Source organism: Phalacrocorax carbo, chromosome 9 (assembly GCF_963921805.1).
Source record: "Phalacrocorax carbo chromosome 9, bPhaCar2.1, whole genome shotgun sequence".
Lineage (NCBI taxonomy): Eukaryota > Metazoa > Chordata > Aves > Suliformes > Phalacrocoracidae > Phalacrocorax > Phalacrocorax carbo.
Genome location: NC_087521.1, coordinates 35,979,002 through 36,003,550, shown reverse-complemented (window position 1 = coordinate 36,003,550; position 24,549 = coordinate 35,979,002). Strand labels below are relative to the sequence as shown.

Here is a 24,549-nt window from a genome sequence, read left to right as displayed (position 1 = left end):
GGGAGGAGCAAGGGAAACACAAAAGCCTTGCAGTTAGATGCATGGATGCACAGCGGTTTGCATAAGCCTTGCTTTAATAGCAAACCAGGCTTAAAACCCAAAGACATCCTGCAGTGGAGACATGGGCTGGTTTGCCACACAGTCCCGTCGGCTGCAACCGGGACACCCGGGACACCACACGTGAGCTAAAAAGTGTAATAAAATATTTAGCCCGCTGCAGCAGCTGGGGAAGCTCTGCTGCCTGGGCGCACCCGCTCGGCACGTCACTGCTGGCTGCCCTGGTGCCATCGCTGGAGACGTGGCAGAGCCAAGCGGGTCCCCCAGCGTCGAGCAAAGCCCTGCCCAGGGATGGGGCCGTGTCCCCACAATAACGGGGGCGAGGAACGGGGACTTTAAAGGGAAGGGGGCCTTGGTGAGAGGCTTTGCTGGACAGATGTTAGCAGCCACGGCTTTGTGCCGGGGGAGGGCTTTTTGTTTTGGTTTTTAACATTTGCCATTTTTCTCCAATGTTTTCTTCTGTCCTGACAGTTGCTGAGGGATTTTCTTTCTTTTCTTTCTCTCTCTCTTTCCTCATTTGCTTTTTCATCCCCGGTTCAAACACTTTTTCACTGCATATTATGCTGAAGTTGAAACCATCTGGTGCTTTGTTTTGTTGCGAGCCCGGCGAGTGCCAGGACCTTTATCCCCCTCACCCTCCTCCTCGCCGCGACAGCGCCGGTGCCTCACTAATCCAAGCGACAGCCCCGAAAAATCTCCACCGTCACCCAACAAAGCGACTCAGCGCGTGTTTGCATGCGTGCAGCCGGATGGGCGATGGGGACAGGCAGCACACTCCGTGTCCCCGCGTCCCCAGCCAGCCCACGGGGGCGCGCAGAGCCCGGGCTCGGCAGTGCCGGCCTGTATCACCGCAGTGCAAATTCCTGACTCATTTTTAGGACCAGCTGTTAGCAAAGGCATCCTGATTTTATTTTTTCCCCCTTTTTCCCACAGGAGGAAAGCATGTTTCTAGGAGCCACGGAGCCCCGCCAGACACGGACCCCGACAGCCTATTTTTGGATCCTGCTTCCAGCAAGCAGCTGCATTCGAGGATGACATTTGCAGCGAGTGCCTTCCGAGCGAGCTCGGCGGAAGGAAACCTCTGCTCACCCATGCCATCACGTGCGACACGCCACACAAAAATAAAGGGGCACATGGGAAAATCCGGGATCGCTGGACGCGAGCTGCCTCCCATGGCTGAGCTGGAACCAGCGCCACAGCCGAGCTACGGGGCTGGCACGGAGCCACCTAAAACCAGGGTCAACGGTCGCAGGCGCCTGCGCAGGCGGTGGGTGACCCTTCTGCGAGGCCACTGGCGCCTGGTCCCTGCAGAAACACCCTGCCGGCATGGCTCTCGCTGCTCCGTCACGCTTTCCTTCCCATTTCCCCTGCACAATGGGGTGCTTTGTTCTGCGGGGGCCAGGAAAGGTCCGGCTGCAGCCCAGGGAGCTGGTAGGGGCTGAGAGTTGCTCCTGACTCCCGAGGGTCTCCTCCTGCTGTGCCATGCTGGGTGAGACGCCCTTCACCCCGGCCTCCCGCTGGGCCCGGGGAAAGCAGGGCCATAAAATAGCAAAAAAATTAGCAAAAAAAGCTACAAAACCGTCAGAAAAAATAAACAAAAGGGGCATTTAGGAAAAGACGCCATAGGAAAAATCAGCCGGAAAGCTGCCCGTCTCACAGCTGGTGTGGGGAGAAGTTTGGAATAAGCCCAAACTTTGATTTTTTTTTTTTCATAAAGGAATGGCGAGCTGTGCTAAGCCGCAGCAGCGTCACGCCTCCGCGCTGCGGCTCGTTGCTGCCATCGCACGTCCAGCCCCCGCTGTACAAGTCGCGTTTCCGCCACCGCTGCTTGGGCCTGATCCTGCACACCCTTTCGGTTGCAGGATTTACCCTCCAGCTCAGGAAACCCTCATATTTGTTACGTTTGCTGTGCTGGCTTCTTATTGCAAGAAGTATTTGTGCAGCTGCTCCAGCCCGGTGCGCACGCCACGCTGCCGAAGCATCTGCCATAACTCCGTGCTGATCCCCTCTGGCTCTTGGTGCTGAATAAAGCCCCTGCAGGCAGCGCTGGCCGCACCTTGGCCATCCCTGTGGATCATTTCTCCCATCATCTTCATGGCAATGCACTGACGTGTGCCCCAGCATCCACTGGGAAAGGGGAAAAATTGGGGGTGGAAGGAAAAAGCTCTTTTGGATAAAACTGGCCGGATCTGCAGGTCGCTTCCACTGTCCTCCTGCCCCTGTGGCACGGGACGAGCAGCTTGCGGCTGGCTTGTGCCACGTTATTGCAATATATGCTGACGGGGAACATGCACCCACCTGCCCACGGCCCCAGTGGCCCTGGTTTGACCGGACCTGTTTGTCTTTGAACTTGCATTCGGGGCTGGGAGCAGACTGCATCCGCACATACCACACCGATTCACGTAGCTGCACGCAAGCACCCTGCTGAGCACCCTCCCTCAAATACCTGCCATGGGTGCCGGGTATGGAGGGATGCAGGGCCACATGCCCAGCTCCTGCCTCGTCTCAGCAGCGTGTCCCACCTTGCCTGGCCCCAGAGCTCGGCTGAAACCACAGGTGCCCAGTGTGCGCTCAGGAAAAGCCGCACAGGTCTTGCTTTTGGAGGGCAGGCGAAGTAAGAGCAGCTTGAAACACCTTGAACCCAGCAGCGTGGGCTGGCTGCTCCTCTGCAGAGGCACTTTGCTCCCAACCCTCCCGGGGTTTATTGAATGAAGGCTGCTCTGTTGCAGGGCCCATCAGCGGGCACGGCGAAGCAGGCGATGGCCCCACCGTCCGTGCCCGCAGCCCGGCACTGCACCCTCCCTCTCCCGGTGGAATTTCACGGGGAATACCGGCGAAACGGGGACTTTTCTTTCTCGGTGGGAAGTTTCAGTCTGAATATTTCAGGCTGACTCAGCCTGACGGAGCTGCAGGGCTGAGAGGGGAACCACCCTTCCAGCTGAACCCAGGGGAGTGCCTCTGCTGGCGGAGGATCCGGCTGAGACACCACCTTTGGTTTGAAACCTTGGGGTTTTTAAATTTTTTTTTTTTTCAATTTTGAGGGGTTTTTTTGACCTGGGAGCCTTCCTCCTGCGCCCCACGCCATGGCTGGGCTCTCCTCCCCGGCGTCCGCCTCGCCGGCTCCGCCCTCAAGCCTCAAAGGGGCGGGGAGGAGGGCGTGGCTTGGCGCGCGGGGGCGTGGCCCGCTGGCTGCGAGCGGCGGGGACGTGCTGTGCCGTGGGCGGGGATCGGGGCGGGGCCTCGTACGCGGGGCGGGGTCCGGAGTCGCGGGGCGGGGCGGGGCCTGGGCTGAGGGGCGGGGTCTGGTCCGCGGGCAGTCGGCGAGACGATGCGGCGGCGCGGCGAGGGGGTCGGCGGCGACAGGGACGGCGACAGGGACGGCGACAGGGCCCGGGCGGGGGGCAGGAGCGGCGCGGCCCGGCAGCAGCGGTGAGTGCCCGCCGCGGTGCGGCCAGCTGGGGGTGGCGGGACGGCATGGGGGAGCTGCCCGGTCCGCGTTCCCCGTCCCGCCGCGGTGTTCCTCCGCGGGTCTCCCTGTCCCCTGCAGTGGCCATGCTCTGTGTCCCCCCCCGCCCCGGCCGTGTCCCCTGCGGTGTCCCCTGTCACCATGCACCAGTGCTGTTTCCCCTGTGCCGTAGGTCTGTCCCCGTGCCTTGGCCTTGCTCCTGTCCTCCCACGCCATGGCCTTGTCACCTTGCTGGGGCCATGACCCCATGTGTGTGTGTCCCTGCCCCCCCCGGCCATGGCTGTCCCACCCTGTCACAGCCGTCATCCTTCACCAGGGCCGTGTCCCCATGTCACCCGGCCACGGCTGTGATCCCATACCGCGGCCATGCCCCTCCAGCCCCCATCACGATGCCATGCTGTGGCTGTGCCCCCATGTCACCCGGCTGTCCCCGTGGTGCCATGCAGTGGCCAGTTGCCGTGCCAGCTGTCAGAGGTGCCCCTTGGGGGGTACATCCTTCCCCCGCCCCATTCCAGACCCCTCAGTTTTCATCCGCAGCAGGTATTGTGCAAGAGCGGGTGTGAGTGCTCACCCCTACGCTTGAATATTAGGTGTAGACTAAGAGCAGCACCTAATAATTAGCTGCCGCGACTGCGAGGGCATTGCTGGCCCGTGACTGCAACATACAGTGGGACTTCTCAGACTAAAGTCTTGGAGGGCGACTGGGGTTTGAGGAGCTCCCCATGGCTCCAGCAGGGCTCGTGCCACCCTGCACCCCCCCAGGAAGGGTGCCTGTGCCTGGGGGACCATGCCAACTTGCCCTGGCACGCTCCTTGCAATGCTTTCTCAAGATCTTGCAGCACTCTCCAGGGCAGGCAACGGACTAAATCCACTTCTGCAGGAGCAATGGTGACCCCGGGCATGTGCTGGCAGGGAGCGAGCTGTGCTTGGACGCCTGTCAGAAACCTCTGCCCTAAATCCCCCAGCACCCAGACAGGTTTCCCCATCGCCTGGCACTGTCATCCTACGAGAGACATTGATGCCAGGCAATCTGCAGCTCTTGGCTTTCCCTTCCCTCTCGGAGGCTGGGGCTGGCTGGCAGCTCGCAGCAGAGGGCATGGCCCGGGGTGGCTGGATGCGTCCCCCAGCTCGTTGGGGCAGGACGCTCTCAGAGGTGGTCACGCTCCCCACCCTGTGCTGGTGGCACAGGGGACATTGTTCTGGGGACTGATTTCTCCTGTGGTGCTGTGGGCTCCCCAAGCCCCTTTTCCAGCTTTCCTCCTTGTCCCTGGAGAATTGCAGAGGCTCTTGGTGCCAGGCCTGGGGACACCTCTGTGACCCTGTCTCACCAGCCATGGCTCGGGGTGTTGCCACAGTCACTCCCTATTGCTGGTTTGGCTTGCGGTTCCCAGCCCTGGCATGTACCCTGCCCTCCTGCCGGCAACCCGTGGGAGGCTGTAGGGGAGCGGATCATGGCCTCTCGTGATGCTGTGTCATGGTGGTGCTGCTCCAACACCTTGCTCCATCCCAAAAGCCAAACACAGCCCTGGTGTGGGGAACCAGTTCCCCATCCCAGGGGGACACAAATGGCAGCCTTAGGCCCTTGCAGGAGAAAAGCTGCTGTATCCAACCATCACGACTGGGGTTGGGAGCAGGGCCACCGCTCCGCTGTGCCCCAAAGCCCTTGGGGCAGGAGGAGACATGCTAACGGTGTGCCTTCCTTGCAGGGGCTGGCTGGCCTGGCGCTCATGGCTCCGCACCCTCCTCCTGAACCTGCTCCTCGTCTACATCTCCGTGCCCTTCCTCATCCGCCTCTTCCCCTCACTGCTCACCAAAATTGCCTTCCTGAATGTCCGTGAGTGCCCTGGGACTGTCCCAGCTGGGAGAGCTCCCCCCCAACCAGGGCTTCAGCAGGCAGGGGGTGGGGGTCCCCAAAACGTGGGTGCGGCTGCACCCAGCACCTGGGTGGCACCAGGACAGCCCCCATCCAATCCCCACTCTGCCATGGGCTTGCAGAGGAGTCACGGCAGGACCTTTCCTGTTGGCGCTTCGTGTTTTGCAAGGTGTAATAATGCAGTGCCGCCGACCCTGTTTACTGCCTAACGTTGCAACACATCTGGGCACGCACATCTTCAGCGGGGCTAGAAATCCAGGTGGGAGGAGGTGGCAGAGGGCTGTGCTTGCCTAGCCACTCCCCGAGCCAGCCGTAGCATGGCCCTGTGCAGGCAAATTATTTCAAAAAAATAACATCCTGCTTTGGAAAATATGCAGAAGCAGCTGGGTATGATATGAGGGTATGTGGGTTGCCCGTGTGACATCTGCGATTTCTCCATCAGTGTCCTTCCCCTTCTTTGTGGACCTTCAGCGGCCAGAGCTGCTGCTGAACAACACCATCAACCTGTACCTCACCACCGAGCCAGGCGTCACAGTTGGCATCTGGTGAGTGGGGCAGCCCTGGTGTCCCAGGTGGGCACAACCACGTGGCTAGGGCAGTGTACCTGGCTAAACTGGGTGTAGCCCCGCCAGGGTGACCCCGCTTTCGCCCCCGCCAGGCACACAGTGCCAAGCAGCAGAGGGGCCGAGGCGCAGGGCAAGGACCAGCGCTGGTACGAGGAGGCGCTTGCCGACGCTCACCCTGTGATCATCTACCTGCACGGCAATGGGGGGACCAGGCGAGTATCGTGAGTGCTGCCGCGGGGCTGGGGCCGCATGCGTGCCTCCCCCGGGGGAGGACGGGAGCGGCGGCCATTCTCACGCAGCGTCTCTGCGTGGGGTGAGAACTAGCAAACTTGGTGCAGCAGGCAGCAGTGCTGGGGCTGCTGCGGTGGTTTCTGATCCCATGGGTGGTGGAAAAGCCCTTTTGAGTTAAAGGGAAATGTGAAAACCCACCCACCCCAGAGCATCCAGCTCTCCCCTGCTGGGAAAAGGTCACCTTGTTCCTTCACTGAACCGGCGCTGGACGGGAGGGTCCCTTGAGGGTCCCTGCCCAAGCTTTAACCTCCCTTTCCCCACCAGGGCTGCGAGCCACCGCATCCAGTTCTTGAAGGTAAGTGGTCCCCTGTGGGGGGACAGGGACCTGCCGGGCGTAAGGCTCATGCTGCCTCAGGGACCCAAGAGAGACCCTGGGCAGAGTGAACCTGGCCATACTGGGGGGGGTCCTGGGTGCATTGTTCCCCCCAGAACATAACATGGTGCCGCTCCTCTGACAGACGATGGGGGCTGCTGACTTCCACATCCTGGCTCTTGACTACAGAGGTAACATCATCCCCCTGCCTCCCGCCGAGTAACCGCCCCACCCTGGGGCTGGTGTCCCATCCCAGGTCGTGATGCCCAGCCACGTCCCCCGCAGGCTATGGGGACTCCAGCGGGAACCCCACGGAGAGAGGCTTCACCACGGACGTCCTGGCACTATACGACTGGGCCAAAGCGCGGAGTGGGAATAGCAGCATCCTCTTCTGGGGACACTCCATGGGGACAGGGTAGGTGCAGGGCTGGGTGACGGGGTGGGTGGGATACCCCGAGTGCCAGCCCATGCAGGACCCCACAGCCAGTCCCCGGGCGGTGACACAGTGGCCACACTGGTGCCATCCAGGGATGGACCAAGGGGTTGGAGCAGCTCCTTGGTGGAGGCACCTGCAAAGCAAAACCTTGTGTGCAGAAGAGGAGTCTGAAGGTGCTGTGCGTCCCACCGGGGTGTCACAGCTGTCCCTGTTCCCTCCCCGCTTCTTGCAGGGTTGCTACGAACGCGGCAAGGAAACTGCAGGAGGAGCGAGGTAAGGGCCAGCGTGGCTGGGTTGGCCACATGTAGTGTCACCCCTGCGTCTCTGCACACCCCTGGATTGTTTTTGGGGGCTGCAGAGGAGCCGGGGAGCCCTGTTGCGCTCTGCTTGAGCATCAGGCTTAGTCCTCATGGTGGGGACAAGTGGCCATCCCCATCCTCCTTAGTGGGACGGGAGCATCTTGGCCTCATGGCTGCTGCCTGGAACGGGAGCGTGGCAGCAGCCCAGGGGGACACGGTCCCCCCCACAGCCATGCCTGCTCTCACCTGGCTCTGCCCTCAGGGGTCCAGGTTGATGCTGTCATCCTGGAGTCACCCTACACCGACATCCGTGAGGCGGCCGCCAACATACCCATCACCAAGGTGAGTCCCAGGGCTCTGCCTGTGGGGTCCCCCAGCAGTGATGGGTGGGTCGGTGAGGGGGGCTCTGCCCACGGCGTCCCCCAGCGGTGGCAGCCCCAGCTGCCCAGGGCTCCCCCTCAGCAGGGGAAGGGTGCAGGAATCAAAGCCACAACTTAGCACTCCCCACCCCAACTCTCTCCCTGGCAGATTTACCGCCAGTTCCCAGGTTTCGAGTACTTCATCCTGGACTCGCTAGCGCTGAGCGACATGTTCTTCCGCAGCAATGAGAAGTGAGTGCTTGGTGGGGCTGGCCAAGGAGGGGGCGGTTTGGACGTGTCACACCATGCGATCCTTGCGCTCTTTATTTGTGTTTGCCCAGATTACTCATGCTTTAGAAAAGTCTTTTTATTTATATAATTTCAGATATCAATATTACTATTGAGCAAAGTCTACAAGGCACCATCCCTTTTCTGAGTACTATGTGCTCGAGTCCCGCCCAAATTGCAGCACACACACCCTGTGGTGGCAGGATCCTTCCTCCTCTGTGTTTGTGGGTGCCTTTGCTAAAAGCCATATGGTTCATGGGTGCTTTTGAAGCCTAGGCACCCTGTGTCGGGAGTTTAAGGTTATTAGGGTGCTCGGTGCTGGTGTGCTGAGGCGAGCAGTGTGGGGACCACCCTGGGGCAGTTCAGCTGCCCTTAGCCACCGATGGGCTGGGACGGCTCCAAAAGGCAGCACCCGGTGCGGGGGGGAATCGTCAGGGTTGCTGTGGGGGTTTTAGCAGCACCCAGGGAGGCTCCTGCAGGTGTGTCAGCTCCAGGGTGACTCCTCGGTGCGGTGCTTGATGCCCACAGTGTGAAGGTGCTGGCCTGCCCACTCCTCATGCTGCATGCAGAAGATGATGCTGTGGTGCCTCTGCAGCTGGGTCACAAGGTAGGGACCACCATCGCCTCCATGCGGGCCGTAAGGGGGTGGGGTGGGCGCTGGTTTAGCCTGTTTTTAGGGGGTTGAAGTGGAGGGAGAGGGGGCAGCCAGCCCCGGGGTGCTGGGAAGGGATTTGGGGTCTCTATGCATGCCGCTAACTGCACCCCCACTCCATGGCAGCTCTTTGAAACCGCACGCAGCGCCTACAAGGACAAAACCAAGGTGAAGCTCATTACCTTTCCCGAAAAGCTGGGCTTGGGCCATGACTACATCTCATTCAACCCAGAGCTGCCTGCCTTGGTGAAGTAAGTGCTGCTCTGCAGAAATAACAGGGGGGTGGGGGGCACAGAATGAGCCTTGACCTCTTCTTCCACGGGTGCTTCCTCTCCTGCTGCAATCATGTAGGTACCTTCCCCTGCTCCTTCCCCTCTCTACCGTGCTTGCTGGCATCAAGTTTTGAGCTCCAGTCACTCCTCGCTGCCCTGAGCCTGTCCTTGGCCCAGGAGTCATTGAGAGGTGGCCCCAGGGACAGCCTGCAGCTCCTCTTTGCCCTGGGTGCAGAGATGCAGCTTTGCTCTAAGCCCAGCTCAGCCCCACGTCCAGGGATCAGAAATCAGGCTCTCAGGCAGCACAGAATGGTCAGTGATACAGTGTAAGATTTATTGCATCTTGTTGCAGAGACTTCTTGAACATTAAGTGATGCCAGCTGCTGCATTCAGCGACCGCGAGCACTTGCTCCAACCCACGCCAGGAACCCCTCGCTGCACTGAACTTACGGCTGTATGTAATAAAAACTACTGAGAAACTTCCTAATCTGCCCACTGCCTCGAGGGTGCGGCAGGTTACTCAGGGGATGGAGATACTGCTGTGATCTGGGTGCTGCTCCCGGTGCAGGACCGTGCAAGCAGTGGCCAGGAGCATCATATGGGGCAGTGGTGGGGGCACACAGGCCTGACTGCAACCACCCCTTAGCCCCCACTACTGATGTCTCAGGACTGGCAAGAGCTGCACGCCAAAGCTTCAGCATCACCTGTAAGGGCTCAGACAGCTGTGGCCAGCTGTGCCGCCCACCCTGTCCTGCACTGAGCCCCAGCAGCTCACCCCCTGCACCCTCTTTCTGCGTTAGCGTTGGTGCTTGTGAGCCCAGACCCTAATTTTAGGCTTTAGCAAACGCCCCTTGGACTCCAATGGCACTTTTATTCTTAGCACCTATGCAAGCAACAGGGCGACGTGGTTTTGCTTTCCACACAACTTACGTTATAAACATCACCCCCTTTCCCTATCCATAGGAAAGCCAGCAGCAGCAACAGAGAGACTAGACAGCAGAGACAATTTTACAGCACACGTGCTTGCGTCCCTTGGCTCCGGCTGGCGGTGGCTCCGTGCCCCTACGCCGCCGTGCCGTTGGGGGTCTTGTCCTCGACCGCGTCCCGGGGCTCGTTGGGTGGCGGGATCTTCAGGTCAGAGGGCTCCATGTGCCAGATGTCCCGGGCATACTCCTTGATGGTGCGGTCGCTAGAGAACTTGCCAGCTGCCGCGATATTCCTGATGACCATCTTGGTCCATGCCTTGGAGTTCTGCGAGAGTGGTGAGACGGTGCGGCTGGAGGCGTGCACCCATGGGTCCTATATCGGCCCTGAGACCGGCTTTCATGCAGGGACGCCCTGCAGCAGCACAGCCAGGAGCCTCCTCACCAGGAACCCATCTACATGCACAGCCCCACCAAACCCCTTCTCTGGGATGGGCTGTTGTACCCCCGTCGCAGCTCCCCCACCTCACCCCCGGGCCGGCACTCACCAGGTACAGCTCGCTGACCTTCTCTTGGCATTTGACATAAGCCTCGTAGTCTGCAAAAACTTTAAACCTGTGGCAGCGAAGAAACCGGGAGTCAGTGACGGCAGAAATGCACAGGCGGGAGCGCGGCAGTGGCCAGTGGCTGCAGCGCGCGGGGCCTCGGCTGCCAGGGCTGAGGTTGCCTCAAACATGAATGCTTCAGATGACTTTGGCCTCCCCAAGCCTTGTTTGCGTGGCGCCCTGCAAGCCCGCGGGCGCTGTGACATGGGCTGGACGGGTGTCTCGGGAGGGCACTGACACCCATGAGGTGTTGCTTCAGCTCACTGGGAAAACATTTCCCCAGTGCAAACGCCCACGGCGCTTGGCTGCGTAGTGCTCCAGCCAGGAAAGCCCCTGAGATACTCCAGATGTCTCATCTGGCAAGGGCTGTGCACCCAAATGTCTTGGCCTTAATGTACCCCAGACTTTAAGGCGGAAAATGATGTGCTGTACATAGAGAGCCTTTTGTACCCGCAGAGCAGCAATTGCTCGTCCACATGCACGAACATCAGGGCCAGAAAATGGGACCTTATCAGCCGGAGGGTGGACGGTTGGTGCAGGGGGCTGCTCTGCATGGGCACCAGGGGTTTGGTGGAGATACCCGACTCAGGGGATGGATGGCATCCCAGGCCTCACCGGTCATGGTGGAAGAGCATGTTGACGACGTCCTTGAAGAGGTCAGGCTCATGGGGGGAGAAGAAGCCGCTCTTGATCTGGTCAATGGCTTGCTTCAACTCAGGGAGCCGGTCATAGTACTCCTGGGCATTGTACCTGGCAGGGAAGGGTTGATATGAGGTGGTGGTGCTTTGGCTGCTCATGGCACCATCCCCACAGTGTCCACAGCCCTCACCCTTTCCTGTCCAGCTCCGTGACGTCCTCCACTCTCATGCCGAAGATGAACATGTTTTCCTCTCCAGCCTCCTCAGCCATTTCCACGTTGGCTCCATCCATGGTGCCAATGGTCAGAGCCCCGTTCAGCATGAACTTCATGTTCCCCGTACCCGACGCCTCAGTGCCCGCCGTGGAGATCTGTTCTGACAGGTCAGTAGCGGGGATCACTGCCAACAAAGCACATGGACACAGGGGCTCATGGTGACCAGCTTTGGGTTGTATCACGCCGAAGGACGTTAGATTTGCTGTCTTGCAGTGAGGGAGCCATGGGCTGGTGGACAGGCATGGGGCAGACATCCCTTCCCCAGTGTGCCCCACGTGGGCTACCTTTCTCTGCCAGCGAGACCCTGTAGTTCTCGAGGAAGATGGCCTTCAGCTTGCCCCCCACAACGGGGTCATTGTTCACCACCTGAGCCACAGCGTTAACCAGCTTGATGATCATTTTAGCCATGTGATATCCTGGGGCAGCCTAGGAGAAAAGCCACGGGTGAGCCCGGAGGTCTGGTGCCAGGGGCAGGCGAGGAGCACCCAGCCCCTACATGCTCAGGGAAGCACACGCTCAGCCCTGCTCCCATCCCTCATCTAACTTACGTGTTGTGCCACCAAGTTTTTGGCGGTTTGCATGACCACAGGCAGCAGAACCTTGCTTGGGTTGAAGCCAAGTGCTGCCTCAGGGCTTCCCAGAGGGCTTCGGGGACTCAACCCCATGAGAATATCTGCACCCAAATCCCCTAGTGCATTTTCAAGGGCTTCCTCCAAAATGCCTAAAGCTCCTGACCCAGCTTACCTTGCCCCCAATGATCACCGTCCTCGGCACAAACAGCTTCGCAGGATCCCTCCTGATGCCTGGAGAAGACAGCAGCGTGGTGTTACCCTCTGTTTTAGCTGCAGCCCTGGGGGATAGGGATGCTCGTGCACCCCCCAGGGCAGCCTGTCCCCTCGGGGCGCACGGTGGCTTACGGTTGTACATGGTGATGATGTGCAGGCAGTTCATCAGCTGCCGCTTGTACTCGTGGATCCTCTTCACGTGCACGTCGAACATGGAGGAAGGGTTGATCTTCACTTTGTATTCCTTCTCCAGGTACAGCGCGAACTTCACCTTGTTCTCCTGGGTGAGGGCAGGGAGCACGTCAGCCCCCAGCCTGTGCTCCCCCTGCCTGCGAACCCCCTGCCCGCACACCTCACCTGCTTCACTTTAGCAACCTCCCGGATGAAAAGGTCGTCGTCCACAAACTCGTGCAGCTTTGTCAGCTGGCTCAGGTCCCGCACGTAGTCCTCCCCGATTTTCTGCAACAGGAGCACAGGCACGCGCTGACCGCGGGATGGGGGCGGCCACCTTCGTCGGGCACGCTGCTCCCGCCCGGCAAAGCCAGCAGCGCTTGGGAAGCAGGAGTAGGGGACTCGGGTGAGATGCAAAGAGCTTGAACATTTAAAAGATGTAAATGGCTGAGGTTGTAGCAGCGCCCCCGCGGGCAGCGCCCCCGGGGTCGGGAAGCGTCGGGGGCCAGCGCGCTCCCCCCGCGCCGTTACCTCTGCGATGAGCTCCGCCAGCCCCGGGTTGCAGAGCAGGAGCCAACGCCGCGGGGTGATGCCATTGGTCTTGTTCTGAAACTTTTCCGGCTCCAGCGCTGCAAAGTCCTTGAAGCTGCGAGGACGAGGAAGGGACAGCTTCAGGGTCGCCCACCGGCACCACCACCATTTCCAAGCCAAGGGTGATCCACCACTGCCTCCCTCCCCGCGCTTACACTTCATTCTTGACTATTTCAGAGTGGATCTTCGCCACACCGTTGACAGCGTGGGAGCCGACGATGCAGAGATGGGCCATGTTGATCCTCTTGGTGCCTCCCTCCTCTATCAGGGACATCCTCCGCAGCCGGTCCACATCGTTAGGGAAGAGGGACGCGATGTGCTGCCGAGGGAGGCCGTAGAGGTGGTGTTTAGCTGCTGGTGTTTAGGGGCGGCCCACCCACTGCCTCCCGAGGAGGGGGCCCCAGCAATGTCTCCAATGCATTTGACACCAGCCAGAGCGGTGGCTTTTACTCCAGGGTGATGGTGCGACCCCCCTCCAAAGGGTGCCCTTCCCCAGCACGGATGCCTCTGGACAGAAGGACCCCCCCAAACCCCCATGGTGAGGGGCTTGTAGGCACATGCTTGGCCAGTGGCACTGTTGCAGCAAAGCCTCGTGCTGCCAGACCAGGAGGCCAAACCACCATCTCCTGTGTACCCCCAACCTCCTCCTTCTCCAGGATGAATTTAGCATTTAGGGGGCAGAGGTGCCAACAGGTGAGTCCCTGGAGCAACGGGTGAAGTCTTTAAAATAGCCGCTAACTGCAGGATGGCAACAAATTGGTGGGAGGGGCTTTCCTATACACCAGCCTCCCAAAATAGCAGCCAGAACCACCCAGCCACACACCCAACATCATCGGTTCGTGCATCCCCCTAATCCCGACAGCACAACGTACGCCATCCCTGTCCCCCTCCCTGGAGAGGGCTCCTCTGCTGCCCCAAGGCACTTACATCCAAGTGCCTCTGGTTGATCTCGTAGATGATCTGCAGGTGTCTGGGGAGCAGCTTCTCCACCAGGTCCACCGGCCAGCGTTCCAGGGCTTCGGGGAGCACCGTGTGGTTGGTGTAGGCAAAGGTCTGCTTGGTGATGTCCCAGGCCTGCCAGGGGGAGAGCTGGTGCTGAGCGGCGAGGGTGGAGGCAGCCCCGGGGTGGGTGCCAGCACCTGCCCATGGTCCTCCCACAGCGGCCAGCAGTGTGGCCGAGATGGCTCCTCCAAGTCCATACTATTTAAACCCCACCTGACTGCTCCACATCACTCCCCAGGCCACCAGCAGCTACAAAACTGGTTCTGCAGCTCCTCTGCTGGGGCAGGTGGGTGCAAGCAGAGAGGACCCAGGGGCCAGGTCAGGTCTCCCTACCTTGTTCCATGGCAGCTTCTCAATGTCCACGAAAATCCTCATCAGCTCAGGGATGGCCATGGCGGGGTGTGTGTCGTTCAGCTGGATGGCGACCTGTGGGGAGAGCAGGGGTGGCACACGGGGACACGTGGGGGCCACGTGGGCAACCCACGGCCCAAGTCAGCTGAGCATAGGCACCCATGGAGGGTCCACAAAACCTCTCCAGCCTGGATGTGCAACTGGGAGGCGTCGAAATGAGCTCCAAGGCACATGTCAGAGCAACCCTGGCCCATACCTGGTCAGGGAAGGAATCAAACACGGTTCGGACACTGTCCGTGCTCCCAAATTTGGATGCTTTGAAGCGGCGTATGATGTCCTGGAGGGTAGCAGCCACGACGAAGTACTCCTGCTTCAGCCGCAGCTCCTTCCCCTCGAAGAACTGCGAGCAGAGGAGCGGGAGGCTGCGGGATTGCACCGCGCTGCCCAGGCACGCCTGCGCTGGAGGAGCGGCACCTTCCCGGGGCTCCCTGGTGCGCGGGGACCCGTGCTGGCACACACCCACCACGTGGCCCGGCACAAGCCCCCCGTGCTTCCCCCAGCGCCTGTGTTGGCAGCAGTTCTAACCCCAACATCTTCTCACTTTACAGATTTCAGCACGGGGATTTGAGATGTGCTGGTACAAAGAGAGGTTAAATCCCCTCCAAGCACCATCGAAACTTGCTCTCCCCGGTTTGAAAATTTTGGCCACAAAATTTGGCCACAAAGGAAAGGTACTGGGGCAGTGGGAAGGGAAGCTAGAGGGGCTGTAACACGTAGGAGCTATTTCTAAGACAAGAATTAAAACCACCATTCACACAGCACAAAGTATCAACCCTCTGGTCTGTGAGAGAGGATCTGCAGGAGGCAACCTCACCACAGCTCCCAGTTCTCCTTGTCAGCTGGGAGGGCTGGGGTAGGGATAGACAGGAAAAACACCCCATCAGGGCCTGCCCAAAACAGGCTGCAGAGCAAGGAGAGCCACTTTTTGCCTTCTTCCCTTGCTCCGCAGCTTGTTTTGTGCCCGGGGAAGGGCAATTTGAAGCATAATCTCTGGTCCTGGCTGCAAGGGACAGACAGGAAAATGCCAGCAGTGGTCATCAGTTTGTCCTCATGTTATATTTTGAGGCTGGAGGGTAATTTCTGCAGCAGAACATGCTTATCCCCTCTCCCTCCCCTTTACCAGGCTGAGCCTGGAAACAGACTCTGCTGCAGCCCTGGGCAGCGCTGGTGAGGGGCAGCAATCCCCATCCAAGCACTACAGGCAGCTTGAAACATAGCTAAAACACCTCTGCAACATCCCAGTGAGAGGGGCTGCTCCGCAACCTTTAGCCACCCCTAAAACAGGGACACCCCTCCATTCCAACTTACGTTGTCGTTGGGGTAGAGGACGCGGGATATGTTCTCCGCCAGGTTTCTGTCCAGCACAGCCTGGATGTAGTCTCCAACGTTGACTGGGAAGGAGCAGAGGGATAAGGTGGTTATGGGACCCCCCTGCGGCCCATCCCGCTCAGCACCCCACCAGCACCCACTTACAGTCCCGCAAGTTGAAGTCGTTGGGTGCCCGAGCCGACCACAGGCGCATGGTGTTGACGGTGTTGTTCATGTACCCGGGCACGGGGGTATCGTAGGGCAGCGCCAGCACCACCTAGAACATGGGCAGGGCAGCCAGAGCTGGGCTGTGGCTCCGGCTGGCATCCTGCCCACATCCCCCCCTTCCCTGCCGGAGCCTTCCTATCCCACAGACCCTTCTGCAGGAGAGAGCTCAGGGTTGCATCCATCTTCATGGGGTTGCATTCACGGGGATGTGCTTGGTACCCTCAGCCCCCACCCCAAGGACACCCTGGCTCCCCCAGGTCTGCCTGATGCCTGGTGTTTGCCAGAAACGCTCAGGGGATGGAGAGAGGCTTGTGAGGGTCACAAGAAGCTTAATTTAAGCCATCGTGCTGAGCCGTGCATTGCACACAGATGTGCTGGAGGTGCTTTTGGGTATTTCAGAAATTGGCTGCAGATGCACGGCCATGTCCACATCAAACCTGATCCCCTCCTTGTGCCCATCTTCTCCCCAGTTTGCTCCACCACTGGCTTTTCCACCCCAGTGAAGCAACCTCACCAGCATGACCCTCCCGGGCAAGGATGCTGGCAGGACCCACGCCCGGGATGCAGCCAGGCAGCGAGAGCCCCACCAAGTGACAGGATAAGCCACGCAAGGGGGGGTTCCCCACACACCGACCCCACGAGGCTGCATCCCAGCCCATACCTGGGTGTCAACCCACTTGGCGCCAGTGGCAGTGTGCTCCACCCGGCCGTAGAAGTGCACGGGCAGCATGTACTCGGGACGGGCTTTCTCCCAGGGGTTGCCGTGCCGGAGCCAGTCGTCGGCTTCTTCCACCTGCCGGAGGGAGTGAGAGCGGTGATGGGGCCACCCAGTCCCTGGGACCTCCCCGGGTTGTGCCACGTGGAGGACGGCTGGGAAAGGCTCCAGCTGCTCACGGCAAAGGGAATGATGCTTCATCCCTAACCCTGAATTTTGGCAGCACAGGGTAAGCCCAGAGGCAGGGCTCTACCCCAACTACCCCAAACCCCGGGGTCTCCCCCATCCATCACCCCTCTGGCAGGATGAGGAGGTGGGGACCTTAGTGCACCACTAACACTATGAACCCTCTTAATTGGGAGTTTCAATCCCAGCCTGCAAGCTGGCTAACTAAGCAGGCTCGTTCCCTAGCCCGGCAGGGCTGTTACAGGGAGAGCCTGGTTAGACATCGCCTTTAGCACGCTGGGTCAGAGCTCTGGGTGGCATGGGCGATGCCTGGGGGTCAGGGGAGATAAGCCCCATTAGGACGCAGCAGCCAGGGAATCGGTAGTTCACCGCACCAGGGAGGAAAGGCCTCCTCTTGCCAGCTGTAGATACAGGTTTTTGGAGACACTCCCAGGGTCCCTCCAGGTAATTTGTGTTGTCTCCCACCAGGGGTTTAGCAGATTCACACCACGTTTCCCACTGCATTTCCAAAACAGCCTCTTCCACCCTCTGATGCTTTAACCCAGGCTTCGAGCAGCACCGCCGGGCTGCGGGGTTGGAGCTGGCCTCCCCTGGGACTTCCCCACACCATCCCCGTACCACCGCAGCGAAACCATCCCCACCCCACCAAGAGAAGGGACAGGACCTCTCCACCCTCGCCACTCCACGCGGGCAGGGAGCAGCTCTCGTGGCGGTGCTGGCCCTGAGCAGGGCACACTGTGGATGTGGACAAGGGCAGCCTGCGGCAGCCAGAAAACTCCCAAGGAGAGCATCCTGCTAGTGCCTGCAAGGAGCTGCTAGGAAGCACAGGGCATGGGGTGGTTGCAGCTCCATGCAGGAGGAGCAGGGATGTTGGAAGCATCATCCTCTCTGGTCCTACGGCAGCGCCAGAGAGGGACCCTGCTCCCGGCGGGGCTACAGCTCACATCCCCGCCGTGCAGGCAGGCTTCCGCACAAACCCTGGGGAGAAGGGCTTTCGGTACCAACCCGCCTCGGGAGGAAAGAAAGCCATGCTGAGGACTCGCAGCTTTCTGCTAATTAGCAGGGTGTGCTGTGAGGAGGATCTGCTCCCCTCCGTGCTGCTGCACCGAGCCACTAACGGGCTCAGCCGGGAGCTGCGGCACCGGGCTGATCCCCAGGCCCATGCGCTGGAGCCGGCCGGGATGAAGGATGAGCTTCCCCGCCGCAGGGAGGGATGCCATGTGCTTGTACCGGTTTAAGAAGTTAAACTCGTTTGAGAAAATATCTGACGAGTTTTAAGTATCACAGCACCAACTCTGGCTCCAGCAGTCTCCAAGCTAAGGGAGCGTGTCTACACCCTGATCTTGGCCTGATTTAAGGGAGAGGCTGGACTCAGGGCTTTGGTGGTGACGGGGGAAGGCAAGGGCCCTGCGCCTCTGTCCATACCTGCCACCCGTCCCGGATCTTCTGGTTGAAGATGCCGTACTCGTAGCGGATGCCGTAGCCGTAGGCTGCCAGCCCCAGCGTCGCCATCGAGTCGAGGAAGCAGGCTGCCCGGGACAGAGGAGAGCAGTGAGCGGCCCTTCCCCGGGGAACCAGGAGCCCCAGGAGACAGCGGTCCTTCCCCCCACGGCGAGCCGGTGGCCGCAGGCAGCCACCCCGCAGAGACACGAGGCAGGGCCAGCAGCCACCGCTTGCTCCCCGGCCACCCAGCGCCTCTTGCCCTGTGCACGGAAAGGCTGGAGCCATAAACCCCCCCAAGGTTTAGGTATCCCCCAACAGCGGATGCAAAGGCTCCAGGGCTGTGCCCCACCCCCCAGACAACGAGACTATGTTGGGGGTCTCACTCACCAGCGAGCCTGCCGAGACCACCGTTGCCGAGACCAGCATCCTCCTCGATTTCCTCCAGCTCTTCCATGTCCAGCCCAAGCTACAGATGAGAAGGAGAAGTTGGTGGGCTGGAGGCTTTCAGAGCACCCAGCCCTGCGGAGGGGAGGCACTGCTGGGACGCACCCCTGGGTGCTGCCCTGCGCCCACCGCTGCTGTCCCCACTTGTACGTGGGCTCCAGGAGGGGTGGAAAGGCACCCGTGCCTGTAACACCCATCCCTGCAGCTGGGGATTTGCATCCAAAGCAGTCCCTCATCCCCACTGCCACTCCATGCCGTGGCAGGGAGCAGCACTGGTGTTTAAGTCAATCCACCAGCCTTTACAACAGACACAGAAGAACGTGACCTTGCCGTGGAGGAGGGGCTGGGGGGCACCTAGCCATAACAAGGTTGCTGCTTTTGTGGTCCCAGACATTTTGGGCGGGTCTCCCAGGCCCATTCCCTATCTCCATGCCCCAGCCCCACAGCTGCAGCCCCACGGGGGCACGCACCGTGCTCCTGCTGCCCCCGGCTCCAGGCATCCCCTTTCAACACAGACGCAGCTATGCCACGTCTACAAGGAAATGTAGTTTCCAGCCCAGGATGCTGTGGGAGGAAGAGGTTTTGCCTATGCAAAGCTCCTCGGGCAGCTCAGTGGGAAATAAGCCGGTGCCTTGCCAGGGCTGAGCCACCTTTTCCCACAGAAACCTCTTAGTCCGACGTCCCCCTGATGTCCCACGGTCACAGTAAGCAGGGACAACCCTGCTCTCACGGCCACCCGTGCAGGAGGGACCCTGCACCGCTCATGGGTAAGTGGGCAGCACCTTTTCCCAAACCGGTCACAGACAGGTCCGGGAGCACCGGCACGGGTCGCAGCCTCACAGGTGTTTCATGGCACTAGGCTGCACAGCTCTGAACTTCATTGGCAGCCCTGAATGCCTACAGAAATATCTTAAGTGATTTATATTATACCAAACATTTTATTGGTTTGGCAAGTGAGTCTGGGAGGCTCAGCGTACGCAGTAAGGAGGATTTCCCTCAGAGCTTTACCTGCCGTCGCTGCAAAGATGATGATTTCCAAATAACCTCACACCTTCTGCTTCCCCAGGCTACCACCTTGTAGAATCCCAGGCCCTTCCTCTCCACCCTCACCCCCAGCCCAGCTGCCATCCTAACTGCAAGGCCAACAGTTAAAAAATAAACCTAAAAATAAGTTCCTCTCCTTTGAATGTGTGAAAGCTTGTCCTGCTGTTGTGCAACTGCCCCAGCTGCGTACGACGGCGTTGGTCATGAGGGGTGCAAGCACAGGGTAGGGGGGAACGGAGCCACCCAAAAACCTTTGACAACCCGAGTGCCATGTGGTGCCAGCACCAGGCTGGAGTTGAGTTAGGCCAAGGTTTTACTTCCCTCTGCTACTCATTATAGCTATTGATGGCCTCATGCACAGAACCACGAGTTTCCTTGCAGTTTGTGGGCTTGAGCCTCAGTCCCGCCGGCGCTCATCAGCACCGTGCTGCATCCCTCAGCACGCAGCTGCTGGGCTGGGCAGCCCCGACCTGGCTGCAAGTGCCGGCTGTGGCTCCAGGCCTGGCATCACCAAGGCATCACCTGTGGCTCAGGCAGCAGTTTGCAGCCAGTGCGGTAAAACACGAACATCCCCAGGAACCGGAGAGCGTGGAGCGCTCCCCGTTGGGGTCCTCACCGACCTCACCTGGTAGATGGCTTCATCGCAGGCATTCTGCAGCCCCAGGTTAATCATGGTGTTCTGCAGCGTCCGTCCCATGTAAAACTCCAGGGAGAGGTAGTAAATCCTCTGAAAGAGAAAACCACTCCCTGGTCACCTGCCCCAGGGCTGGACAAGGGTCTTCTGGACCCCCAGGAGCAGCTATCGGGGGTTATCTCGAAGCAAGAGGAATGTCAAGAAAGCAGAGTGGTTTGCACCGGGAATCCGAGGGCTGGAGCTCCTCGGAGCTGGGCGAGCCCTGCAGCCTCAGCCCTGCTCTCCTGCTATTTCCCGAGCTGGGCGGAGGGTAGCACCGAGGCAGTTTCGCTTGGACAAGCCCTGGTGCCCTGTCCAAGAGCAGACACAGCTCCAGGATGGTCACCCCAAGCATGCCGGTGGCCACGGCTGTACAAAGTTAAACTTCAAAGAGGGGATGTTTCCTAACGTCACCCCGAGCCGCAAAGCAACCGGAAAACCGAGCAAGCCGCCGGGGCCAAGCGTGTGTGGCAGCCGCGGGGACACGGGCTTCCTCTGCCGTCCCCGTGGGTTCGGTCTCAGGAGCACTGCACGCTCTCGCCTCCCCTCGCGCCGGCACGACGGGTGCAGGATGCGGCCGGTAACGCGGAGGCTTGTGTAAGCCATCCCCCGGCATCCACATCGGCGGGTTTTAAGGAAGGATTTAGGCTGGAGGAAGTCGCTGACTTGACAGGTTTCCCCAGAACCTGTGCGGGGCCAGGCTGGGGATGGCAATGGGATGTGCTGGGCGGGATCGATTGGGCTTACTGGTTTGGTCCCAGCAGAGCCGGGGGCAGCGATGCCAGGCGGACGGCACCCAGCACGGCTCGGCTGTACGGGAGAGTCCCCAGATTCAAGCCCTGGAAGAGGCTCATCTTTTTTTCTCACCCCAACATGACACGGGGCGGGGTTGAGCTATCAGGGGCTGGCTCGGTCCCAGAGAGGTGTTTGCGAGGAGACCCTGGCGGGGAGGAAATTGGAGCCGACAGGACCGTCCAGGTGTCAGGAGAGGATTATTGCTTAATCCCCCAGCAGCCAGAGCCCGGCGCTTGGTGCAAGCCAGCGCAGATGAGCAGCAGCACAAAAACTCCTGCGCAAACCGGATCTTTCACGCTCAGGATCGCTGTGGTGCGGATTAGGCTTGCGCTTATTTTAAACAAGGCCTGCTCGTGGCTGGCTTTGGGTTCATTTAAGCCCTTCAACTAATTCACCCTAGAAGGCTTTGCAGCCGCTTTCGGTAGACCGCACCCACGCCAGCGCTGCAGGACAACAAACGCTGTTCCCATGCCCTGCACCCAGCTCCCAGCCAAGCCGCGCGCTGTTTGTTTGTGCAAAGCAAAGGACAGTGGCCTCGCTTGTTAAAGTCCAGTCCCTCCGCTCGGCAGAGTTAGGGGGAATATCCCTAAACCCCAGGAAAAAAATGGAGCTCCCCATTGTCTGTACTCTTCTAGCGCGTTCACAGAGGGAGGGTTTGCACCCACGGGGTTACGACGGCCGCGCAAACTCCCCCCTTTTCCCACCCCGGGGCCATAACGCAGCGCCCGCTCTGGGAAAGCTGGAGTGGGGGACTCCCACCACCCTCCGCCCCCGTCCTGCAAGAAGGGGTGTCCCCTCACTCCCACCTTGGGGTCCTTCTCGTAGTAGTACTGCTGGGTGCGGATCCAGCGCCCCACCAGATGGTCCCGCACGGTGTGGGCCAGGGCGAAGTAGTAATCGCGTGGGGTGGCCACATTGCGGTCCTTGACCAGGGTGAAGTGGAGGTGCCGGTTGAAGCCCCTCTTCAGCTCGGCCACGCTCTCGGCTCCCACGATCCCGCGGATGCTGATCTGTTTTCGCCGCTCCTGGTCCGACAGCGGTCGCGACATCCCTGCGGGGGACACGGAGCGTGGGTGGGACACGGACGCGCACCCGGCGGTGGCGGGGCTGGTCGCCGGCACCGGGTTCCGCCTCCGCCCCGGGGAGGGGCCGGGGCCGGGCCGCCGCCCCGGGCCGCCCACTCGTGGGGCGGGAGCCGAGCCCCGTGACCCCGGGGGGGGCGCAAAGGGGGGTGCCCCGGGGACGGCCGCCCCGGGGACGGCGCAAGGAGGAGGGGGGCACGGAGCGGGGTGGGACGGGCACGGGCACGGTGTCCCCGTGGTGGGTGGGTGTGTGTCCGTCCGTGTGTCTTGTCCCACCCCCACCCCCCCGGGGAGGCACCGGGCGGAGCAGCGCGGCCCCCCCCCCCCCCGCGCTTACCCACGCACGGCACCGCCCCACGCAGGGCCGGGGCAGGGGGGGCTCCCGGGGGCCGTGCGGGGCGCTCCGCGCCGGGCCGGGACGGAAATGCCGCTCTTATGGCCGAGACGGGGGGGAGCGTCATCATCCCACCCGTGCCCGAGTGCTGTCCCGCACCCCCTCCCCTGCACCCCTTCTCCTTGCACTCCTTCCCTTGCACTCTTTCCGCTGCACCCCATCCCTTGCACCCGTCACTTTGCACCCGCTCCCCTTGCACCCCATCCCCTGCACCCCATCCCTTGCACCCGTCACTTTGCACCCGCTCCCCTTGCACCCCATCCCCTGCACCCCATCCCTTGCACCCGTTCCCCTTGCACCCTTCCCCTTGCATCCCCGCCCCTTGCTCCCTTCCCCTTGCACCCCATCCCCTGCATCCCCTCCCCTTGCACTCCCTCCTCTTGCACCCTTTCCCCTGCACCCCTAACTTTGCCCCCCCTCCTCTTGCACCCCTTCCCCTTGCATCCCCTCCCCTCCTCACTTGTCTCTGGCCGCTCCCTCTGCAAATGGCGCAGGGTCTCTTCTGATGGGCTCCAGGCCCTTCACAGCCGCCTCCCGGGGCAGGGCTCCGTGCCTGCCTGCCCTGCCCTGCCCTGCCGCCTGCCTCTGGTTCCTCCCGAGGGCAAGAATAGCTGATCCGAGCGTACAACGCAACACCTCTTCCTCTTCCTCCAGCCATGCCCGCGCAGCCCTGCCAGCCTTGTGCACTTTCCCTGCCCGGTTCTGCGAAGCTAAACCGCAGACATCCGAAGAGCGAGACAACCCAACCGCTGCCCTGCGGCCTGGCCACGCGTGCTGCGGGGGTTAACCCGGCCACCCCGACTGCCACCCCGGCTGGGACGGAGCAGCACGGGGCTCCACGCCGAGCCGGGTCCTGGCAAAGGGCTGCAGCGGCTTCCCAAAGCCTGTGGAGATGGGGCTGGTTCCCGAACCAGCCCAAACTGCACGTGTGCAATGTGGAAAAGAAGGAATGTGACCCATCTTCCTGATTTTTCACAGGGTAAATTGAAGGATTATTGCCCGGCTGGAAGCTTGGGCATGGATTTGGTGTCAGTAAATGCCAGACGCAGAGCAGATGAGGGCTCGGTGCCTAGAGCAGGTATTTCGCATCCAGGCCCTGCCCTCCCAACGCAGGTGGAAATCGCAGCTGTGCAAACGGTGCCCTGCAAAGTGCTCCCGGAGCTGCCGAGCGTGGGGCAGAGCCCTGGGTGGCTTTGGGCAGCCTGACAAGACCTCTGGTGCCGCTCTCTTGGAAGTCGGAGTGGGGATGCAGCTGGCGGGGGGTCTGCCCTCGCCTCTGGGGCCAGTGCTGGGGTGGTGGGTGTCCTCTGGCCCTGGGCTGTTCCCTCCCCCAGGCCATGACTTACAGGCTGGGTTTTACATGCTGCAGGGAGGATGTGATTTCGTGTATCTCTGGTGTCCCGGGCACGTTCCCCCTCTGGAAGGGATGAGCATCGTTCTGAGACATAAATGCACTTAATGCAATGCATTAGCGGTTTTTCTTTAGCCCTGGACTTGAGCCCATGATGAGCTCAGAGGCCTCGCATCAAAAACTTCTCTTGAAGCGACTCTGGGAAAACGTAGAGCAGGCACTAATGTCCAACAGCGAGCCCGTCTCAGCCCCCTGGGAGAAGCCTCTCCTTCAGAAATGGCCTCCACACCACTCATCCCTTAGCATTTGCCCCTATTTCTGGAAGAAAGACTCTCCCCCCCAGGGGATTTTGACACTGCCAGCAGTGCATTGCAGCAATGCTGGGCTCTTTCACTTCTTGACGCCTCACGATTTCTATCATTTTATCTCTCTTCCCCACCTGGTCCTTGCCACCATCTCTCGTGCTGGCTGGGCCTCCAGGGCTGGTGTTGGGGTGGCCGTGCTGGGCACTGTTGTCCCCCCAGGGAGATGCTGCTCTGTATCCAGCCCAGGTAATTCCTCCCTCCCGCTGGATGCTGTCCCTCCTTCCTTACATCACGGCTCCTCGGTGCCC

The 24,549-nt window shown here is 60.7% G+C and overlaps 2 protein-coding genes across 6 annotated transcripts; one reads left to right on the top strand and one right to left on the bottom strand.

The window, feature by feature from the left end:
- The first annotated feature begins 3,125 nt into the window (after nucleotides 1–3,125).
- Nucleotides 3,126–9,354, top strand: ABHD12B (abhydrolase domain containing 12B). Of its 4 annotated transcripts, none has more exons than XM_064461159.1 (13): nucleotides 3,339–3,486; nucleotides 5,230–5,357; nucleotides 5,839–5,941; nucleotides 6,055–6,174; nucleotides 6,518–6,548; nucleotides 6,712–6,757; nucleotides 6,852–6,981; nucleotides 7,235–7,275; nucleotides 7,564–7,643; nucleotides 7,830–7,912; nucleotides 8,477–8,555; nucleotides 8,727–8,851; nucleotides 9,225–9,354. In XM_064461159.1, the coding sequence occupies exons 1-13, from the start codon at nucleotides 3,386–3,388 to the stop codon at nucleotides 9,244–9,246; spliced, it is 1,089 nt and encodes a 362-aa protein (XP_064317229.1). In that variant the 5' UTR covers nucleotides 3,339–3,385; the 3' UTR covers nucleotides 9,247–9,354. The 4 variants fall into 4 exon arrangements, with proteins under 4 accessions (XP_064317227.1, XP_064317226.1, XP_064317229.1 ...); XM_064461158.1 differs by having other exon boundaries at nucleotides 6,837–6,981; XM_064461157.1 differs by lacking the exon at nucleotides 5,230–5,357 and having other exon boundaries at nucleotides 3,126–3,486.
- On the bottom strand, nucleotides 9,185–23,167 carry PYGL (glycogen phosphorylase L). 2 transcript variants are annotated; one of them, XM_064461155.1, is made up of 21 exons: nucleotides 23,046–23,167; nucleotides 21,916–22,160; nucleotides 20,267–20,368; nucleotides 18,541–18,619; nucleotides 18,136–18,239; nucleotides 16,471–16,602; nucleotides 15,747–15,858; nucleotides 15,582–15,664; nucleotides 14,470–14,613; nucleotides 14,196–14,288; nucleotides 13,788–13,934; nucleotides 13,016–13,179; nucleotides 12,801–12,915; nucleotides 12,456–12,557; nucleotides 12,231–12,378; nucleotides 12,058–12,116; nucleotides 11,598–11,739; nucleotides 11,230–11,437; nucleotides 11,016–11,150; nucleotides 10,344–10,410; nucleotides 9,185–10,123 (listed from the first exon to the last, which is right to left on the bottom strand). In XM_064461155.1, the coding sequence occupies exons 2-21, from the start codon at nucleotides 22,156–22,158 to the stop codon at nucleotides 9,935–9,937; spliced, it is 2,568 nt and encodes an 855-aa protein (XP_064317225.1). In that variant the 5' UTR covers nucleotides 22,159–22,160; nucleotides 23,046–23,167; the 3' UTR covers nucleotides 9,185–9,934. The 2 variants fall into 2 exon arrangements, with proteins under 2 accessions (XP_064317225.1, XP_064317224.1); XM_064461154.1 differs by lacking the exon at nucleotides 23,046–23,167 and having other exon boundaries at nucleotides 21,916–22,327.
- Nucleotides 23,168–24,549: the final 1,382 nt, after the last annotated feature.

Bases quoted from the DNA above. Each gene is read 5' to 3' on its own strand.
- PYGL (XM_064461155.1), bottom strand. From the start codon at position 22,158: ATGTCGCGACCGCTGTCGGACCAGGAGCGGCGAAAACAGATCAGCATC. The intron at 13,180-13,787 runs GTAAGTGCCTTG...CTCCCTCGGCAG, and splicing joins TCAACCAGAGGCACTTGGAT to CACATCGCGTCCCTCTTCCC. The intron at 12,117-12,230 runs GTAAGCCACCGT...TGTCTTCTCCAG, and splicing joins CATCATCACCATGTACAACC to GCATCAGGAGGGATCCTGCG.
- ABHD12B (XM_064461156.1), top strand. From the start codon at position 3,141: ATGGCTGGGCTCTCCTCCCCGGCGTCCGCCTCGCCGGCTCCGCCCTCA. The intron at 5,942-6,054 runs GTGAGTGGGGCA...CGCCCCCGCCAG, and splicing joins GGCGTCACAGTTGGCATCTG to GCACACAGTGCCAAGCAGCA. The intron at 6,758-6,836 runs GTAACATCATCC...CGTGATGCCCAG, and splicing joins CCTGGCTCTTGACTACAGAG to CCACGTCCCCCGCAGGCTAT.